The sequence below is a fragment of the Lepidochelys kempii genome, chromosome 1 (genome assembly GCF_965140265.1).
Source record: "Lepidochelys kempii isolate rLepKem1 chromosome 1, rLepKem1.hap2, whole genome shotgun sequence".
Classification (NCBI taxonomy): Eukaryota; Metazoa; Chordata; order Testudines; family Cheloniidae; genus Lepidochelys; species Lepidochelys kempii.
The window spans coordinates 122,546,493-122,566,250 of record NC_133256.1 but is presented as its reverse complement, the minus strand read 5'-3'; the positions used below and the strand labels follow the sequence as shown (position 1 = coordinate 122,566,250).

The following is a 19,758-nucleotide window of genomic DNA, read 5'->3' as shown; positions in this document are numbered from 1 at the left end:
CAGTTAGGGAAGCCCATTTGTGCAAAGCCATCCACAATGTCATGCACATTGCCCAATCATGGCCTTTCAGAGCAGGATGTGATTAATGGCCCTGCACACTTCCATCAACATGAATCCAACGGTCAACTTTCGTACTCCAAACTGGTTAGCGACCAATTGGCAGCAGTCTGGAGTAGCCAGCCTCCACAGTGCAATCACCATGTGCTTCTCCAGCAACAGGGTGGCTCTCATTCTCATGTCCTTGTGCCACAGGGCTGGGGTGAGCTCATCACACAGTCCCATGAATGTGGCTTTCCTCATCCAAAAGTTCTGCAGCCACTGCTCGCCATCCCAGACATGCATCACAACGTGATCCTACCACTCAGTGCTTGTTTCCTGAGCCCAAAAGCAGCGTTCCACTGTGGTCAGCACCTCCATGAATACCACAAGCAACCTTGTGTTGTAACTACTATGTGTGGCAAGATCAATGTTGCACTCCTCTTGCCTTTGTAGTTTAAGGAATAACTTCACTGCCACTCATGACATGTTGGTCAGAGGGAGCAGCATACTGGTCAGCAGTTCGGGATCCATTCCTGTAGCCCAAAAGAGGCAGGGCAGGGAGCACAGTACACTGGCCCTTGAAAGATGGTGCCGTATCTAGACTGAAGCACAGGGATTGCTGGGATGCAAAGCAATGCATCACAGGGCATTGGGACTGGACCCAGGATGCCCCGTGACTCCTCTCCCTCCACCCCCCTTCCCACAAGTCTTAGTGGCAAAAGAGAAAGGTGTTCTGTGGGACAGCTGCCCAGAGTGCACTGCTCTGAATAGTGTTGCAAGTGCTGCAAGTGTGAACACGCTATTGTGCGGACAGCTGTCAGTGTGAACAGCAGTTTTCCTTCAGCGCTCTGACCGGCACTGTAACTGACAGTGCTGTAAATCTGCCAGTGTAGACGTGCCCTAATTCTTGTATGTGTTTTGTGGGAAGGAAGGGGGTGGAGTGTTAAAATACTTGTAGAGAGAGACACTGTCCACTTGAGGTTTATTTCAATTGACTTTCAAAATTCAGTTTATGCTAAAGTACATTTTTAGGGGTTTTTTTTGTTTTTTTTTTTTAAGATATTTTTAAAAATTAGGAAGAGTTAACAGCACCTCTGTTCATAGGGTCTTTTCAGTAAGAGAATCTGACAGCCAGGAAATACAGGGGAAACACACTTACTGTACAGGAAGTAATGTCAAATGCAAGAGGCAAATGAAAGCAATTTCCCCCCCCCCTTAACTTTTCTGTTGTAGTCATCTTAGGTGTTACTTGTAATTGCATGAAGTTAGTCATTTTCAGAATAAAGTTTAGGTCAGTGTTCCTTTAAGAACTTCTGTGCTGAATGCAGCTACTGTTGAGACAGTCAGTACAGAAGTTCATACATAATTCAGTTTCTTTGCAGCTCTCTCTTCAGACAGAAGGGCAGACAGGATTTAACTTAGAAGTGAGCCTTAGGGATTTAAGCACAGAGTTCCCATAACAAATGGGTACTAAGGGGTTAAATCCACCTTCATTACAGTTTATCCCTAGTTGCTTAACAAGTTCAGTTTGATAGCCTGCTTTTTGCTACATTAGGAAAGACAGACAAGCCTACAACCAATGGATTTCTCAAAGAAATCTTTACTCAAAAAGATTCTTTACCTAGCCATGTATGCTAGAAATTCCATAGCAAGAGTTTCTACACCCCTGGGAGAAGTATGTGTCAAAATTCAGTTATCAAGCAAGTCTGTGGCTGAACAATTCTCATCTATGTTACCCATCAGTGGCTAGACAGGATTTTTTAAAAGCTGTGCTATGGTTCTCCCCCCGACCCTCCTTCACCATTACTGAGAAGCCCTTTAGCTTTAACAGTATTTGAAGCTGTTTTCCCAGTTTGGTAAAAATTCTAAGAGTGACAGGGCTTATAGGGAAGGGGGGAAAAAGTGAAAAATTAGTAAGTACAAAGGCAAAAAAAGCCAGGGCCTCAACCTTTCAAAATGGTAAGTGTTCCCAGGATGACGAAGGATTTGAACAGCTACCTGAACTTTCCTAAAACAGCTTGTGCCAGCGTGCCTATTCTTTGCCTATCCCACCAAATTAGCGAGTCTTACTACTCAGCCCATCATGATGCATCACTGTGGGCTAGTAACCACTACAATTCTCAATGGATCATGCCTGGCTACTGTTTACCCAGGATGCCAGAATTTAGTGGGCTTCCTACCCCAGACTATTGACATTAAATGGTGTCTTTGAACTATGCTATTATAAGGTAATAACAGATGCCCAAATATGAGTGTGAAAGATAAAGCCACAACAAAGCAGCCTGGTAGAACTCCACAGTTCTTAATGTTTAAAGCAGAAAGAACGAGGAGTACTTGTGGCACCTTATAGACTAAAATTTGAGCATAAGCTTTCATGGGCTAAAGCTTACTTCATCAGATGCATGTAGTGAAAAATACAGTAGGAAGATATATCTAACAGACAGCAACATTAGAAATAAGGGACGTTTGTTTTATGAAACACTCTTGCTTTTCAATAGTATCGCCGAGACTTCTGGATTGCTGAGATATTTGAGTGTTCTGCAAAAGTTGGGATGTCAACTGAGAAGATCCAAGCTCCAGTGGATACTCCTACCAGAACCTGAAAACACAGACTCAGTAAACTGCAAAGTGGTGCTAACATCAGACCTAAGACATTTGAAGACAAGACTGCCAAGACCTGATTAGGACTATGGAGATATCTTGGCTCCACTACCAACAGATCTCCTGAAATAACGGAAGCAGAATGAACAGAGGAGTTCTTGATTCCAGTCCAAGAAAAGGGAATATGCCAACACTACTTGTATGACCCTGGAGCAGAACTGGAAGAGTCTCTCTCCTTCGTAATAAAGGGTAGTCAGGATTTGCTGCCCATGCAGAACAGGTAAGACAGAAAACTGAAGACACATTTGTGCTGTTGTATACAAGAACTCTGTTCAAAGAATCTTCCTAGACACAGGGAGAAAGTCTCACAGACTAGACAAACAGCTCTCAAAAAATCAATAACTCTTAGATTTAGTGTTCATCTCCTACAGAGTCCACAAACCTTAAGAAGACTGGAAAACAACGTGAATATCCCAGTCTCTCCATCTGGAAATATTACAGAATATACAGTAAAGTAGGTGACAACTGAACTCCCTGATGAGTATTTTCAGTGACCTGAAACATATGTGGTTCAGGTGTACATAGCATCAGGAAACTGTTGTATCTTTGTAATTAGTTTTATAAATAAAGGCATTACCTAATGTCATAAATATAAAGGGAAGGGTAAACCCCTTTGAAATCCCTCCTGGCCAGGGGAAAGCTCCTCTCACCTGTAAAGGGTTAAGAAGCTAAAGGTAACCTCGCTGGCACCTGACCAAAATGACCAATGAGGAGACAAGATACTTTCAAAAGCTGGGAGGAGGGAGAGAAACAAAGGGTTTGTGTGTCTGTCTGTAGTCGTCTTGGCCGGGGACAGAACAGGAATGGAGTCTTAGAACTTTTAGTAAGTAATCTAGCTAGGTATGTGTTAGATTATGATTTCTTTAAATGGCTGAGAAAAGAATTGTGCTGAATAGAATAACTATTTCTGTCTGTGTATCTTTTTTGTAACTTAAGGTTTTGCCTAGAGGGGTTCTCTATGTTTTTGAATCTAATTACCCTGTAAGATATATACCATCCTGATTTTACAGGGGGGATTTCTTTATTTCTATTTACTTCTATTTTTTATTAAAAGTCTTCTTGTAAAACACTGAATGCTTTTTCATTGTTCTCAGATCCAAGGGTTTGGGTCTGTGGTCACCTATGCAAATTGGTGAGGCTTTTTATCCAACATTTCCCAGGAAAGGGGGAGTGCAAGTGTTGGGAGGATTGTTCATTGTTCTTAAGATCCAAGGGTCTGGGTCTGTAGTCACCTAGGCGAATTGGTGAGGCTTTTTACCAAACCTTGTCCAGGAAGTAGGGTGCAAGGTTTTGGGAAGTATTTTGGGGGGAAGGACGCGTCCAAACAGCTCTTCCCCAGTAACCAGTATTAGTTTGGTGGTGGTAGCGGCCATTCCAAGGATAACGGGGGTAATATTTTGTACCTTGGGGAAGTTTTGACCTAAGCTGGTAAAGATAAGCTTAGGAGGTTTTTCATGCAGGTCCCCACATCTGTACCCTAGAGTTCAGAGTGGGGGAGGAACCTTGACACCTAATTACACTGTCATGGAACCTCTCTGTGGACTAGAGTCTAGAGAGAGACAAGAATACACTCAGACACAACAGTAGGAGGTCAGGTACCAATTTTCCAGCTTAAAGGATACCTTGGATACTTGCAGCCAGTCAGCCAGTAACAGGACTTAAATTTGCCCCACAAGAAGAGGCAATTTGCCTATTCCTTGGTTCTACAGTACATTAAAATTGCTACATTGGTACTATAATTGGCATTCTTAATCTCATCTGAAAATATCAGATCTACAAGTTAAGTGGGCATTGTCGCTTGAGTGTCCAGGGTCAGGTAAATTTAAACCAATATAAAAACACTTCTGAGGCATCTGCATTAGAAATAGATTATCTGCTACAAAAAGATGAAGGATGAAAGCCCTAGATCTTCCTGGCACTGCAGCAGAACAGGCTCCAGGATGGAAAGATCAGAGATGTGACACCAGAAGGCCCAATCGAGTTGCAACAGAGGCTTTCAATACCAAGGAAGCGTAGTCCCAGTAGTCCCAAGAGTGACTGCTAATTTTTTATTTTGAAAAAGTTGCTCCTAGGAAGCTTAGGGGATGTCAATTTTAGTACATTGCACAAAGCCAGAAGCATGCAAATCCAGCCTCTGTAGATGATAGTGGAGCAGATCTGAGAAAGAACTTCAGTTTGGGTCTGGGAATGGTTTTCAAGAATTCAGTGCTGAGGATTCAAGGACACTTTGGTTAGGGAACCCCATTGAGGGGTTCTGGAGCCTAAGGCAGCAGTTCTGGGTACACCTCATAATTCTGGCCTGGAAATAGAAAGTGTTCTACTCATTTCATCTGGAGGACCTCCCACAAAAGGAACGTCTAGGCCCTAGAGCCTCAGCCGACTATTGCTGCAGGCAGTGATGAGCTGCCAAAAAACTTAACCACCGGTTCCCTAAAGAAGTGCTGATTTAAGGGATGTCGTGTCCCCTCCCGCCCCCGTAGGCTCTGTCCTGCTCCCCTACCCTTCCCAGGCCTGTTCTCCATCCCAGGTACCTGCTGGTGGTGCAGGAGTCCTGCAGCCCTTGCATCAGTGGGGTTGCTCCCAGCATGTCGGGCAGTGGCTCCCTGCAGGGAAAGGCTACAGTCTGCCCAACTCCCCACCGCGGGATGTGAGCGCCCCTCAGTGGCGGAGGCCAGACAGCCCCACAGCACAGGCGCAGGAGAGACTGAGGGGGGCTCACCCAAGGCAGCCCCCAGCCATGGCACCAGCCGGCCCTGCCCAGCTCCTGGGGCAGAGGAGGCTGCTGCTGCCAGGGGCCCGGCTCCCCGGCCCTATGCGGTGCCCAGTCACACAGTGCCTGATCTCCCTGCCCAGTACAGCCGGTCATGCTCCCTGGGCCGGGCACGAAGCAGCATGAAGATCGGCCGCGGCTGCTGAGCAAGGCGGCATTGGATCAGCCTCTGCGTGTGGGGCCCTGGAGTGGCTGCCTGGATGGCTGCACAGTGCAGGTACCAGCCACAGCCCGGCCCCTGCCCCGAGACAGGACGCGGGGCCCCGCAGCTCTTCCATAGCCCCACGTCCCCCAAACAGTGCTGCTCCATGCACCCTCCCCCACCAGCACCAAACCCCTTCTCCAACCAGGACCAGCTTTAGGATTTTTGCCGTCCCAAGCAAAAAAATTTTTGGCCACCCCCACTTCTTTTTCGTGCCCCCCTGCCCTAGCTCTGCCCCTTCCCAACCCCTACCCCAAATCCCCAGCCCCACCTCCTCCCCCGGGTGGGCCACATTTCTTTCCCCCTCCCATTGCTTCCTATGGCTTCCCCCCGCAACCCTCCGCCCTAGCTCACCTCCGCTCCGCCTGTTCCCCTGAACACGCTACTGTTCCACTTCTCCCCCTCCCTCTCAGGCGAGGGAGAGGCAGCACGTTTAGGGGAGCAGGCAAAGCGGAAGTGACGGAGGGGGGCACAGGAAGTAACGGGGGGGGGAGAGTGGAGGAACCGCTCCCTCCCCCAGCCCACCTCCGCTCCACCACCACCACCTCCCCTGAGCACACCGCCGCTCGGCTTCTCTCTCCCTCCCTCCCAGCCTTGCCACGCAAAACAAGCACGCGGCAAGCCTGGGAGGGAGTGGGGAGAAGTGGAGCGGTGGCGGCACAGTCAGGGGAGCAGGTGGAGGTTAGCTGGGGCACATTTCTAGGGACAGCATGGCCGGCACCAGAATGCTGTCCCTAGAAACGTGCCCCCCAAGCACCTGCTTGTTTTGCTGGTGCCTAGAACCGGCCCTGTTTCCAACAGCCCCCTTCTATAACACTGAGCCCTACACCTTGCACCCTCCCTAGGGCCGCAAGTCGGGGCCCCTTGGCCTGGGGAGCTGCCCCAGCTGAGCCCCACCCTGGCTGGGACTTTCTGGGGCAGTGACTGTACCCAACTCACCCCACCCCATTCCCTGACCACCCCCCCGAGAACCTGCGCCCGCTCCAACTGCTCCCTGCTCCTTATCCAACCCCTCCTCCTAGCCCCAGCCCAGCCCCCTTACCATGCTGCTCAGGGCAGTGTGTATGGATGCTGTGCAGCCCGCTGGAGCTTGCAGCCCCACCCCCTTACGATGCTGCTCAAAGCAGCAGACGCTGCAGAGCTGCCCAGGAGTGGTCCAGAGCACTGCGGGCGTGGCATGCTGAGTGTCTGCGAGGGGGGGGAAGGCGGGGGAGGAGCCAGGGGAGCCTCCCTGGCTGGGAGCTCAGAGAGCTCTGGGAGAAAGCTATTGTTGACACAGTCCCGTGTAAACACTACTCAGAGCTTAAGCATCGGATACCAAAAAGACTCTGGGACAGGAAACCCAGTTTTTAAGTGCCAACTCAGTAGTCTCCAACAGATCAGGTGACTCTGGTGCCACCCATAAGAACAGCAATCAACACTGCCAGGTTCTCAGCACCAGACTTAATCTAGATAGCTCTGGGGACTATCAGCCACTTACACCAGACAATCTCACAGCACGCGATTTTCCTGATCCTGCAGTGCTAAATTCTTAGCTGATGGTTCCAGAAAAATCAAGGAAGCTGGCACTTCAGCACCTGAGTGAGCCAGTGTTTGCAAGTCAGGGAACTTGGTGACAGTCATGATGAGGATAACACTACTTTACTAAGCCCTGGTCTACACTAGGACTTTAGGTTGAATTTAGCAGCATTAAAATCGATGTATACCTGCACCCGTCCACACAATGAAGCCCTTTTTTTCAACTTAAAGGGCTCTTAAAAATCGATTTCCTTACTCCACCCCTGACAAGTGGATTAGCGCTTAAATTGGCCTTGCCGGCTCGAATTTGGGGTACTGTGGGAACAATTCGACGGTATTGGCCTCCGGGAGCTATCCCAGAGTGCTCCATTGTGACCGCTCTGGACAGCACTCTCAACTCAGATGCACTGGCCAGGTAGACAGGAAAAGAACCGCGAACTTTTGAATCTCATTTCCTGTTTGGCCAGCGTGGCAAGCTGCAGGTGACCATGCAGAGCTCATCAGCAGAGGTGACCATGATGGAGTCCCAGAATCACAAAAGAGCTCCAGCATGGACTGAACGGGAGGTACGGGATCTGATCGCTGTATGGGGAGAGGAATCCGTGCTATCAGAACTCCGTTCCAGTTTTCGAAATGCCAAAACCTTTGCCAAAATCTCCCAGGGCATGAAGGACAGAGGCCATAACAGGGACCCAAAGCAGTGCCGCATGAAACTGAAGGAGCTGAGGCAAGCCTACCAGAAAACCAGAGAGGCGAACGGCCGCTCCGGGTCAGAGCCCCACACATGCCGCTTCTATGATGAGCTGCATGCCATTTTCGGGGGTTCAGCCACCACTACCCCAGCCGTGTTGTTTGACTCCTTCAATGGAGATGGAGGCAATACGGAAGCAGGTTTTGGGGATGAAGAAGAAGAAGATGATGATGAGGTTGTAGATAGCTCACAGCAAGCAAGCGGAGAAACCGGTTTTCCCCGACAGCCAGGAACTGTTTCTCACCCTGGACCTGGAGCCAGTACCCCCCGAACCCACCCAAGGCTGCCTCCTGGACCCAGCAGGCGGAGAAGGGACCTCCGGTGAGTGTACCTTTTAAAATACTATACATGGTTTAAAAGCAAGCATGTGAAAGGATTACTTTGCCCTGGCATTTGCGGTTCTCCTGGATGTACTCCCAAAGCCTTTGCAAAAGGTTTCTGGGGAGGGCAGCCTTATTGCGTCCTTCATGGTAGGACACTTTACCACTCCAGGCCAGTAACACGTACTCGGGAATCATTGTACAACAAAGCATTGCAGTGTATGTTTGCTGGCGTTCAAACAACATCCGTTCTTTATCTCTCCGTGTTATCCTCAGGAGAGTGAGATATCATTCATGGTCACCTGGATGAAATAGAATGCTTTTCTTCAGGGTACACTCAGAGGAGCCCATTCCTGCTGGGCTGTTTGCCTGTGGCTAAACAGAAATGTTCCCCGCTGTTAGCCACAGGGAGGGGGGGAAGATTGAGGGGGTAGCCACGCGGTGGGGGGAGGAAAAATGCGACCTTGTAACGAAAGCACGTGCTATGTATGTAATGTTAACAGCAAGGTTTACCCTGAAAGAGTGTAGCCACTGTTTTATAAAGTGTGTCTTTTTAAATACCGCTGTCCCTTTTTTTCCCTCCACCAGCTGCATGTGTTTCAATGATCACAGGATCTTCTCCTTCCCAGAGGCTAGTGAAGCTTAGAAAGAAAAAAAACGCACTCAAGATGAAGTGTTCTCTGAACTCATGCTGTCCTCCCACACTGACAGAGCACAAACAAATGCGTGGAGGCCAATAATGTCAGAGTGCAGGAAAGCACAAAATGACCGGGAGGAGAGGTGGCGGGCTGAAGAGAGGGCTGAAGCTCAAATGTGGCGGCAGCGTGATGAGAGGAGGCAGGATTCAATGCTGAGGCTGCTGGAGGACCAAACCAGTATGCTCCAGTGTATGGTTGAGCTGCAGCAAAGGCGGCTGGAGCACAGACTGCCACTACAGCCCCTGTGTAACCAACCGCCCTCCTCCCCAAGTTCCATAGCCTCCACACCCAAGAACGCGGTGGGGGGGGGCCCCACCGGCCAACCAGCCACTCCGCCACAGAGGATTGCCCCAAAAAAAGAAGGCTGGCATTCAATAAATTTTAAAGTTGTAAACTTTTAAAGTGCTGTGTGGCATTTTCCTTCCCTCCTCCACCACCCCTCCTGGGCTACCTTGGTAGTCATCCCCCTAGTTGTGTGATGAATGAATAAAGAATGCATGAATGTGAAGCAACAATGACTTTATTGCCTCTGCAAGCAGTGATCGAAGGCAAGAGGGGAGGGTGGTTAGCTTACAGGGAAGCAGAGTGAACCAAGGGGCGGGGGGGTTTCATCAAGGAGAAACCAACAGAATTTTCACACCGTAGCCTGGCCAGTCATGAAACTGGTTTTCAAAGTTTCTCTGATGCGTACCGCACCCTCCTGTGCTCTTCTAACCGCCCTGGTGTCTGGCTGCACTTAACCAGCAGCCAGGCGATTTGCCTCAACCTCCCACCCCGCCATAAACGTCTCCCCCTTACTCTCACAGATATTGTGGAGCACACAGCAAGCAGTAATAACAGTGGGAATACTGGTTTTGCTGAGGTCTAAGCGAGTCAGTAAACTGCGCCAGCGCGCCTTTAAATGTCCAAATGCACATCCTACCACCATTCTGCACTTGCTCAGCCTGTAGTTGAACAGCTCCTGACTACTGTCCAGGCTGCCTGTGTACGGCTTCATGAGCCATGCCATTAAGGGGTAGGCTGGGTCCCCAAGGATACATATAGGCATTTCAACATCCCCAACAGTTATTTTCTGGTCTGGGAATAAAGTCCCTTCCTGCAGCTTTTGAAACAGACCAGAGTTCCTGAAGATGCGAGCGTCATGTACCTTTCCCGGCCATACCACGTTGATGTTGGTGAAACGTCCCTTGTGATCCACCAGATCACACTTGCAGCACTATTGAAAAGTACCCTTTGCGGTTTATGTACTTGGTGGCTTGGTGCTCTGGTGCCAAGATAGGGATATGGGTTCCGTCTATGGCCCCACCACAGTTAGGGAATTCCATTGCAGCAGAGCCATCCACTATGACCTGCACATTTCCCAGGGTCACTACCCTTGATATCAGCAGATCTTTGATTGTGTGGGCTACTTGCATCACAGCAGCCCCAACAGTAGATTTGCCCCCTCCAAATTGTTTCCCAACTGACCGGTAGCTGTCTGGCGTTGCAAGCTTCCACGGGGCTATCGCCACTCGCTTCTCAACTGTGAGGGCTGCTCTCATCTTGGTATTCATGTGCCTCAGGGCAGGGGAAAGCAAGTCAAAGTTCCATGAAAGTGCCCTTACGCATGCGAAAGTTTTGCAGCCACTGGGAATCGTCCCAGACCTGCAACACTATGCGGTCCCACTAGTCTGTGCGTGTTTCCTGAGCCCAGAAGCGGCGTTCCACAGCATGAACCTGCCCCATTAGCACCATGATGCATGCAATGGCAGGGCCCATGCTTTCAGAGAAATCTGTGTCCATGTCCTGATCACTCACGTGACCGCGCTGACATCGCCTCCTCGCCCAGTATCGCTTTGCCAGGTTCCGGTGCTGCATATACTGCTGGATAATGCGTGTGGTGTTTAATGTGCTCCTAATTGCCAAAGTGAGCTGAGCGGCCTCCATGCTTGCCTTGGTATGGCGTTGGCACAGAAAAAAGGCGCGGAACAATTGTTTGCCGTTGCTCTGACGGAGGGAGGGGCGACTGCCGACACGGCTTACAGGGTTGGCTTCAGGAGGCTAAAATCAACAAAGGGGGTGGCTTTACATCAAGGAGTATTTCAGGCAGGACTTCACAGAGGGTTCCAATAAGAAATGGTGCACCTAAGTTATTGTTCTTATTGGAACAAGGAGGTTAGCCTGGCCTCTGATTGATACATGGCTAGATTTACCTCAATGCACCTTCTCTGCAAGTGACTGCAGTGTGAGCTAGAGGAGTGAGTCCCCTAGACAGGGGAGGAGGCAAATGAGTACAAAACAAATCTGGTCTATTTCTTGTTTTGATCCACTCCATCTCTCTTTTACATCTTTGGCTGGCAGCAGACGGTGCAGAAGGACTGCATGCCATCCACATCTCATGGCTGCTCGGCAGAAGATGGTACAGTACGACTGCTAGCCATCCTCATCTCTTGCCTGCCCAGCAGAAGATGGTACAGTACGACTGCTAGCCATCTGTATCGCCTGCCTGCTCACCAAAAGACAGTTCAATAGGACTGACTACAGGACTAAAGAGAATGACCTGGTCAAGTCACTCCAAATTTAGTCCCTGCACCCATGTCTGCCCAGGCGCTCCCAGCCGACGTGGCCAGGAGCGCCTCGGACACGACGAGGACGGCTACCGGTCGTACTGCACCGTCTGTTGCCAGAAGGCAATGGGTTGCTGCTACTGTGTAGCAATGCCGTACCGTGTCTGCCAGCACCCACGAGACATACGGTGACAGTTACCTGAGCGGGCTCCATGCTTGCCGTGGTATGGCGTCTGCACAGGTAACTCAGGAAAAAAAGGCGCGAAACGATTGTCTGCCCTTGCTTTCATGGAGGGAGGCCTGACTATATGTACCCAGAACCACCCACGACAATGTTTTAGCCCCATCAGGCATTGGGATCTCAACCCAGAATTCCAATGGGCAGCGGAGACTGTGGGAACTGTGGGATAGCTATCTACAGTGCAACGCTCCAGAAGTCGACTCTAGCCTCGGTACTGTGGAAGCACTCCATCGAGTTAATGCACTTAGAGCATTTTCTGTGGGGACACACACACTCGAATATATAAAACCGATTTCTAAAAAACCGACTTCTATAAATTCGACCTTATTCTGTAGTGTAGACATACCTTAAGTGACATTTCAGAGACAGTCAACAGCACTGAACCCAGCTGACAATTGGAAAACCCAAGGACCTGGGTATTTGTGTCCAGTAGCAATGAGCCACTTTGACAAATGGTGCTATATCTTTGGCAGCTAGGTATGTTGACTCAGATGGATCCCATTGTCACTTGAGTACAAAACCTCAAACTAGTGGTTCACCAGTCACTGATGCTTGATCTTTCACACTGGGGGAAACTGGAGACATCTGTGCATCAAGCCACTTCAAGCAAGTGGCCCTGGACAGTCAGTTGTGCTGGATCCTCAGCATCAGATTGTCAACACGGACAGACCTGGGGACCGAATGCCACTTTGCTTGAAGTGGTCAAAGTAAGTGCTTACAATAGTCAAAGGAATCAAAATCCTGGTACCAGATGAAGATGACCCAGACTGGTATGGGGACATTAACTACTCAATTTAGTGTGCTGCAAACCACGTTAATGATAAATGCTCGTCACTGGACTTTGTTGATCCAGATGAATACAGGGACCTTGGTACCACTTAGAGGTCACTGAACCACTACCAGTTCACTAAAAAGTCAACAGAGCCAGAACTCTGGCTTCAGATGAGACACAAACCACAATTTCTCTCTTTTTAACCATTTAGATATGTCTTCTACTTAACTGAAAGTTAAGTCCTTACCACCATAAAGCATGCAGTAATTTTGACTCTGGTCAGAATGTGTTTTTGCATCTACCACAAGGTATTTTAAGTATGGTTTGATGTAATGAAATATTAAGTATGGAGACACTAACAATCCCTCCATAATACATTAGTTATCCTGCAACATACACAATTTAAAAAAAAAAAAAGAAGACACACTTATGTTGTTTGAATCTTGATAAAAGCAAACTGGATGAATACAGTACTACACAATGCAGAAACTTAACAGTTATGTACAGATGCTGTTTCCACCTAACCATTATACATTTACATTCTTGTATCATCTTCTCACCCCACCAAGTTCCAGACCATCTTCTGCCCAAAGCAACAACCTGCTATATTTCAGAAGTAGCCAAGAATCCTCTAACACAAAACAGGATAGTTTAAGACAAATATAAAATCCAGCATCTCTGTAGTTAATGTACCACATTACATGTTTTAGTGACTGCATTGTAGGCATGCCAAAAAGTATCTATATGAAATAGCTTGACTCAGGACCATCAAATCTCTCCTCTTAATCTGAAGCTAATACAGACTTTTAAAGGGTCAGTGAAATTTAGCACCCTTTTGGGGTATTAATTTTACTAGTAAAACCCAAGATTCTTTATAACCGAAATATCAGAAAACATTTCCGGTTTTTCCAGTTTGTTTTCTGTGTGGCCTTCTCACCAAGTGAGAGAAAATACATCTTCAAGCATTAGGAAAATATGGATGTAAAACTTTTTTTTGATAAATTTTCCAAGTTTCTGTACAGAGCCAATGCACAAGAAATTGCTACACAGAAACAATATTTGGAAACATTAAAAGGACTGAAACTAAGGATTTAGAACTGAAGTGCAATCTGTTTTACTGTGTTATTATTGCAATGCCAATTATGAACAAAAAGTAAATCTGACAGTGTGGTTATTAACTTTAGCTCAGCCCTACACTAGGAAAAGTATCAGAAGATAATCTCATTTTTAAAATTTGAAAACATTACACTAAGCAAAGCCATGCAACTTACAGTGACATGGGGGGGGGGGGGGGAAGAAATCAATTTTCACACTTCAGTCACTGTGGCTAGATTCTGTATCTACAGCACTCTGTCTAGAATGCAGTAAAGAGGGCTTCTTTTACAGTATTTGAAACTTGTGATGTCAAAGAGTTATTGACAACAGAAAGCTCTATTCAACTCTTAGTTCACAGGAAGGCAACTGAAGTCTAAGCAGAAAGATTCAGGTACACACAAGGAGATTTTTCTACACATTGTTAGACCTATAAAGTTTCCAATAATTTTTTCTTTAAATTAACTGGCAACTCCTATAGTTGACAGACAGCATCACATATAATAAAAGCGGTCTTGCTGACTGACAGACTGAAGTTAGAAATATTACCCAGTAAATGTGAACGTCCTACCCAAAGCAGTGTATTAATCACTCACACTATTAAAAGTGACCAAAAATGAATGCGAGAAGACACCTAGTGAAACTATTTATAAAGCTGAGGTTTTGGGGGTTTTGTTACTATGTATTTTCATGTGTGTTTTTGCACAACATAGAAAGACCTAGGTATCCTGTAAATGTTCTACTTTACTCTGTGCATTTGACAACAGTTCTTCATAGTCAGTTTTCATATTTATTTGGTCCTTTCACACAGCAATGAGGGAGAGGACAACATTAAAGACAGCATAACATGGGAGGAAACCTAGGGACAGTATCTAAAGCAACTTAAAAAAAAAAAGGAGTTTACATTTTGCATTTGGGTCCCTTTAAAAGTTTGTCAATTCCACTTCATGGATGTTGGTACACTAAATGCCAAATTCTCTATTTTAAAATTAACTTTTTTTCCATAGTCATTTACTACTATTTCTCAACTTCAACACAAAAACAGTAGCATTGAGTACACTTGGCAGCCAACACAAAAAGACAGAGGAAAGGGTAATGAATGTTTGAAACAGTTTCTATATATCTTTTCTTGAGACATTCAAAAATTAAATAGGTTTCAGAGTAAGCCGTGTTAGTCTGTATTCGCAAAAAGAAAAGGAGTACTTGTGGCACCTTAGAGACTAACCAATTTATTTGAGCATAAGCTTTCGTGAGCTACAGCTCACTTGGTTAGTCTCTAAGGTGCCACAAGTACTCCTTTTCCTTTTGAAAAATTAAATATTTAACCCTGCTGTTTTCAGTATAGTCCTCTAAACTCAAAAGCCAGGAATCATTACATATGATGGTTTGGAAAGAGGAAGCCTTTGCATAACTGCCTACAGACATTATGTGCAACAACTTAATATTTAAGTACGAGATTCTCTTTCACACATAGAATTGTTTAAAACTTGTTGTAATCTATTAGGAAAGTTAACCCCAAATGTCGTCTATTCTAATGTCTGAGACACTGACTGCTCCTAATGTTTTAATACAGTCACCTCCTCAGAAACAAGCTCACCTGAAGGGGAGTGGGGAGGAGAGAAAAGTGTGGAGTTTTCTCCGAATGACTTGTTTTGACCTTCCTCAGGGTTAGTAAGTAACTGTAGCTGTCATTTTATATTAAACTTACCCCTGTGGCTGGATATGACAGGTTCACAAAATGTAGTTTACTAATTTAACCGCTTTAACTTTAAATGAAATTAGTGTTTGGGTGGCTTCTGTTGTATCCTTTTACAATGATGTAAGAACCATTCCAACTACATTAAAAAAAGTAGCAACTGATAACAGTAACACTGTGGCAAGGGAGTAACAGCTATATAAGTAACATGGTCTGCCTCCTCCCTTTGCAAGCACTGTATTAGCCAAGCTGTGCCATAAGTATTCCCTACGTCTAGGAAATCAAAATATCAAGTCTGACATGAAGCAGCCTCCTTTGTCCTTACCCTCTAATCTTTGCGCATACTTAACCCCCATATCTTAGTTTAATCCACTAGAGAGCCTTAAGTGTCACACCAGGGCATCTGACCATGCTTAAATAAGAATGCAAGCCTGCAAAATAAATAAATAGTTTATACCTTTTCTCCCTTTATGGCTCATAAATGTGGTCTCAGTTTGGTTTTCACACACACAAATGGAGTTTCTAGTCTGTTTTATTTTTTTCAGGAAGGCTGTGTAGAATTGGAGAAGTACCAAGTACGAAGGAAGTGAAACATGAAGCTGTGAGTGAAAAGGAGAAGAATTTTTATTCAAATTTTCTTTCATATTCATATATTGCTTAGAGACCTCTCTCTCAATGGCCTCTCCACCAGTTGGAGGAGAATCCTTAGCAAAGATCCTGCCGTATTATGAGCCAAACTCCTCCGATCCTCCAAGACAACTTCCAGCAAATAAAAGGAAGAAGTGTCAGAGATATAAAATATTGCCCAAGAGAAAACATGCAAGTTTTTAAAAAGCCTTGCACACATCCTTGACGCATCATAATAGCTAGGGCCTGATGAAGTTTAGCTATGCATGGGTAAAGAGGCATTTATGTCAAGAAGGCTGTTTGGTTCTGTAGCTACTGCTGAATTTTATTTGTTTTTCTTACGTGTGTCTAGTGTGCCCCAGGACATCCACGCCCTTTTATTTACTGTTAGAAAGCCAAGGGATTAATATAAATAAAGGTACAAAGTCAGTTCTGCCCTGTCTACCACTACTTTGCATGTAACTCACAGTTACCATCTAGCTTAGTGCCAAAAAAAGAGCAAACTCCAATGAAACAGGAGAGAGAAAAAACCAGCCTCATTCCACTACGTTTTACATGGATTAAACCTCACATTGAAGGCTGGGAGAATGTGGCTGCCCAACTAGTAAGCAGTGCCTTGCAAAGAGAGGTAGTTTGCCCCAGTTGCCTGTTACATTCCACCCTAAAGTGAAGGGGTTTGTTTTAAACTTTTAATTTATAAGTCCTGAATGGCATATAATGGGATGGGACACTGCCATATAAGACTGCATCTTTCCATAGGTGACACCACCTAATATGCAAAAAGAATGAGGAGTACTTGTGGCACCTTAGAGGCTAACAAATTTATTTGAGCATAAGTTTTTGTGGGCTAAAACCCACTTCATCGGATGCATGCAGTAGAAAATACAGTAGGAAGAGATACACACAGAGAACATGAAAAAATGGGTGTTAACGAGTGATCAATACAGGTAAGCTATCATCAGCAGGAGAAAAAACCTTTTGTAGTGATAATCAGGATGGCCCATTTCCAACACTTGACAAGAAGGTGTGAGTAACAATGGGGGGGAGGGAGGGGGAAGGAGGAGAGAGAGAGAAATAAGCAAGGGGAAATAGTTTTACTCTGTGTAATGACCCATCCACTCCCAGTCTTTATTCCAGCCTAATGTAATGGTGTCCAGTTTGCAAATTAATTCCAATTCAGCAGTCTCTCCTTTTGCAATCAGTAAAGATACTCAACCCACATGCCTCTGGTTTATCTGGGCTGCTAGCAAGGCATTCTCCATGGGAACTCCTCAGCTCTGAACTTCGTTTCTCACCCTTTGGTGAAATGCTAGAGATCAGATCTCCTAGCTTTCAGGATATGCTAGGACTTCGTGGGGAGTAGAAAAACAAGATACGGAACTGGAAGATAGAATTCAGTACTACCTGTCCAGGATGAGGAAAAGCACATTTCCCCCCATAGGAGACTGCACAGAGAATATTTTTTAATTAACAACAAAATCAAATATCAACACAACTACACAGGGCGTTTGTTAGCTGTAGCCTGAGGGGGCAGTTTGGGGGCCGGAGGGGGGTGTGTGTGTGTTTTGATTTAGCTATCTAGAGTGCCCAGAGGTCAGCAACAGCACCTCCACCCAACCTAAAAACAAAACCCAACCCACCCGAGGGGAAGGAAGAGATGTGGGGGGAGGGGGGGGGCGCGAAGAGTAGCTACGGCAGAGCCCCACGGGAGCGACGCCTGAGCCGCCGCCTCGCCAGGGTGCGGGAGATGGGGGCAGCCGGGAGGAGGAGAACGACTCGCCAGGCTGGGGGGCTGCGGCGGAGGCTCTGCCAAAGGGGGCGAGGGGCTGCTGCAGGGGAGAGGGGGAGGAAGTGCCGGGAGTGGGGTGGGGTGGGGGGCGGGGTGCCGGGACGGTACCTTGGCTCGCTGGTCCCAGCTGTACTGCGACGGCGGCTTCTCCTCGTCCGCGGCCGGGGGGTCCTGGCCCGCCCCCCCCTGCGCGCCCCCCTTCGCCGCTTTCCGCCTCTTGGAGAAGAAGCAGCCCATGGCCCCGCCGCGCGCCCGCCCGGAGGCGCCTCCCGACACCCAGGCACCCCCCCGGCGCGCGCGCGCACGCGCCTGCCCGCAAACCGCCCCGCCCCAGCCTCTCCCCGCGCGCCGCGGCTTCCGGCTTCTCCCACACCCGTCTCCCTTGGATACGGCAGCCCCGCCCCCTCCACCTGCAGCCGCAGCCAATGGCGGCTCGGCTCCGCTAATCAGGCTCGCCTGCCACGAGAGCGCTGAGCTCGAGACGCTTTTAAAGAGACAGGCGCCGTGTTTTGCCTGGCCCCGCCTCCTTCCCTGCCCCTGATAGTGAGGGAAGCAAAAAAAATAAATAAATAAACAAATTCCCTCCCTCTTCTTCTGTGCCCGCCCCGGCCTGTTTCTTTAGTTCCCATCTGGCAGCTTTAAAGATTTAAAAAAAAAAAAACACCATTATTCCAAATTTGTCCCTGGTTATAACACCAACAAATAGCAGCAGCCCCGGGGGATGTGCCACCGCCCTGTCGGTCAAAATCAATCCTGAATTTTTTTTCTTTTTGGAATTTTTAATTCTGAAGTTTCATAGAAATTTCAACATTAAAAGCATGTCACCCCGCTTTAGGAGCCAGCGTTAAAAGCCCCGGCCAACCGGGCATCTGCAGCCACAGCAAAACGCCTGACCGAACCAGGTTGAAAATGAGGCACCATTAATTGAAAACCCTTCAACACTCCTTCACGCAGGACAATGCACAGCAAGATCCATGGGGAGAGGAATTGTTCTGCAGTTCCCACCTCCTATAACATTTAGAAGGAAGCTGCTAGTTTAGTGATCACATCTTCAAGCTTTTCTCTATGTTCCTAAGGATGAAAACTTCCTTTTTAAAAAATCAAAACTCAGATTTTCTCATAATCACATGATTCCAGCAGCTGGGGCTCTAAGAAAAACATCAAATATCAAAGGCTCACAATAAAATTCTGAGGGTTATCAGCACTGAGGCAATATAGCTGTGTGTGTTTTGGAGAGTTACCAACAATATATAAAAAGAAAAGGAGTACTTGTGGCACCTTAGAGACTAACAAATTTATTTGAGCATAAGCTCTAGTCTCTAAGGTGCCACAAGTACTCCTTTTCTTTTTGCGAATACAGACTAACACGGCTGCTACTCTGAAACCAACAATATATAGGGGGCCAGATTCTGCCTGCTGCTTATACACAGGTGCAGAGTGTGTGTGCACGTGTGTGAACATGCATGGACACAATTCCTGTTTTTGTACACAGGCCTATTTCCTCCCTATGCCCTTGAAGTCACACAGAGTGCCAAATGGGAAAGACAAGCCAGGATCTAAGCCCTGGCCAAACCAGCTGCACAGGGATTAAGCTGCACCCTCAAAGAGAAACAGCACACATCCATGCCCTGCTTCTATGATTCTGCACCACCTCTTTCTACGTACCTACCAGACATAGTTGTGATCAGTGTTTTAGTAGAACTTTACAGGGTTGAAAAGGTTGGGTTTTTTTTACATTGCACTTACCCAGCACCTGCCAAGTGAAAATCTAAGTTCAGGACAAACATTCATTAATTAAGTTTCACAAAACCCTTAGGAGGGAAGTGCCTAATTACAGCAGTTTGTTTAAATTAAAAGTAAGTATAGTAATGGCTGGTAGTAACTGAGTTATTACTGCAATCATACTGCTACTGTACTTCAGGCTACAATTTTATCAAGTCTCAACTCATAAGCAGGGCTTGGCCTTGTTAGTATTTAGATAGGAAACTAAGTGCTGAAAAATTACTTATGGTTTCTCAGTAAGTGGCATGTTGCCT

The 19,758-nt window shown here is 46.9% G+C and overlaps 1 protein-coding gene across 1 annotated transcript in view; it reads right to left on the bottom strand.

Annotated features, from left to right (window-relative positions):
* Positions 1-18,024, bottom strand: part of RP2 (RP2 activator of ARL3 GTPase) — a 34,433-nt gene extending 16,409 nt beyond the window's left edge. Inside the window, exon 1 of the mRNA XM_073353430.1 lies at positions 17,831-18,024. Within this exon, the coding sequence (XP_073209531.1) occupies positions 17,831-17,959 (129 nt within the window). The 5' untranslated portion in view covers positions 17,960-18,024. The remainder of the gene's footprint in view (positions 1-17,830) is intronic.
* Between the last annotated feature and the right edge of the window lie 1,734 nt (positions 18,025-19,758).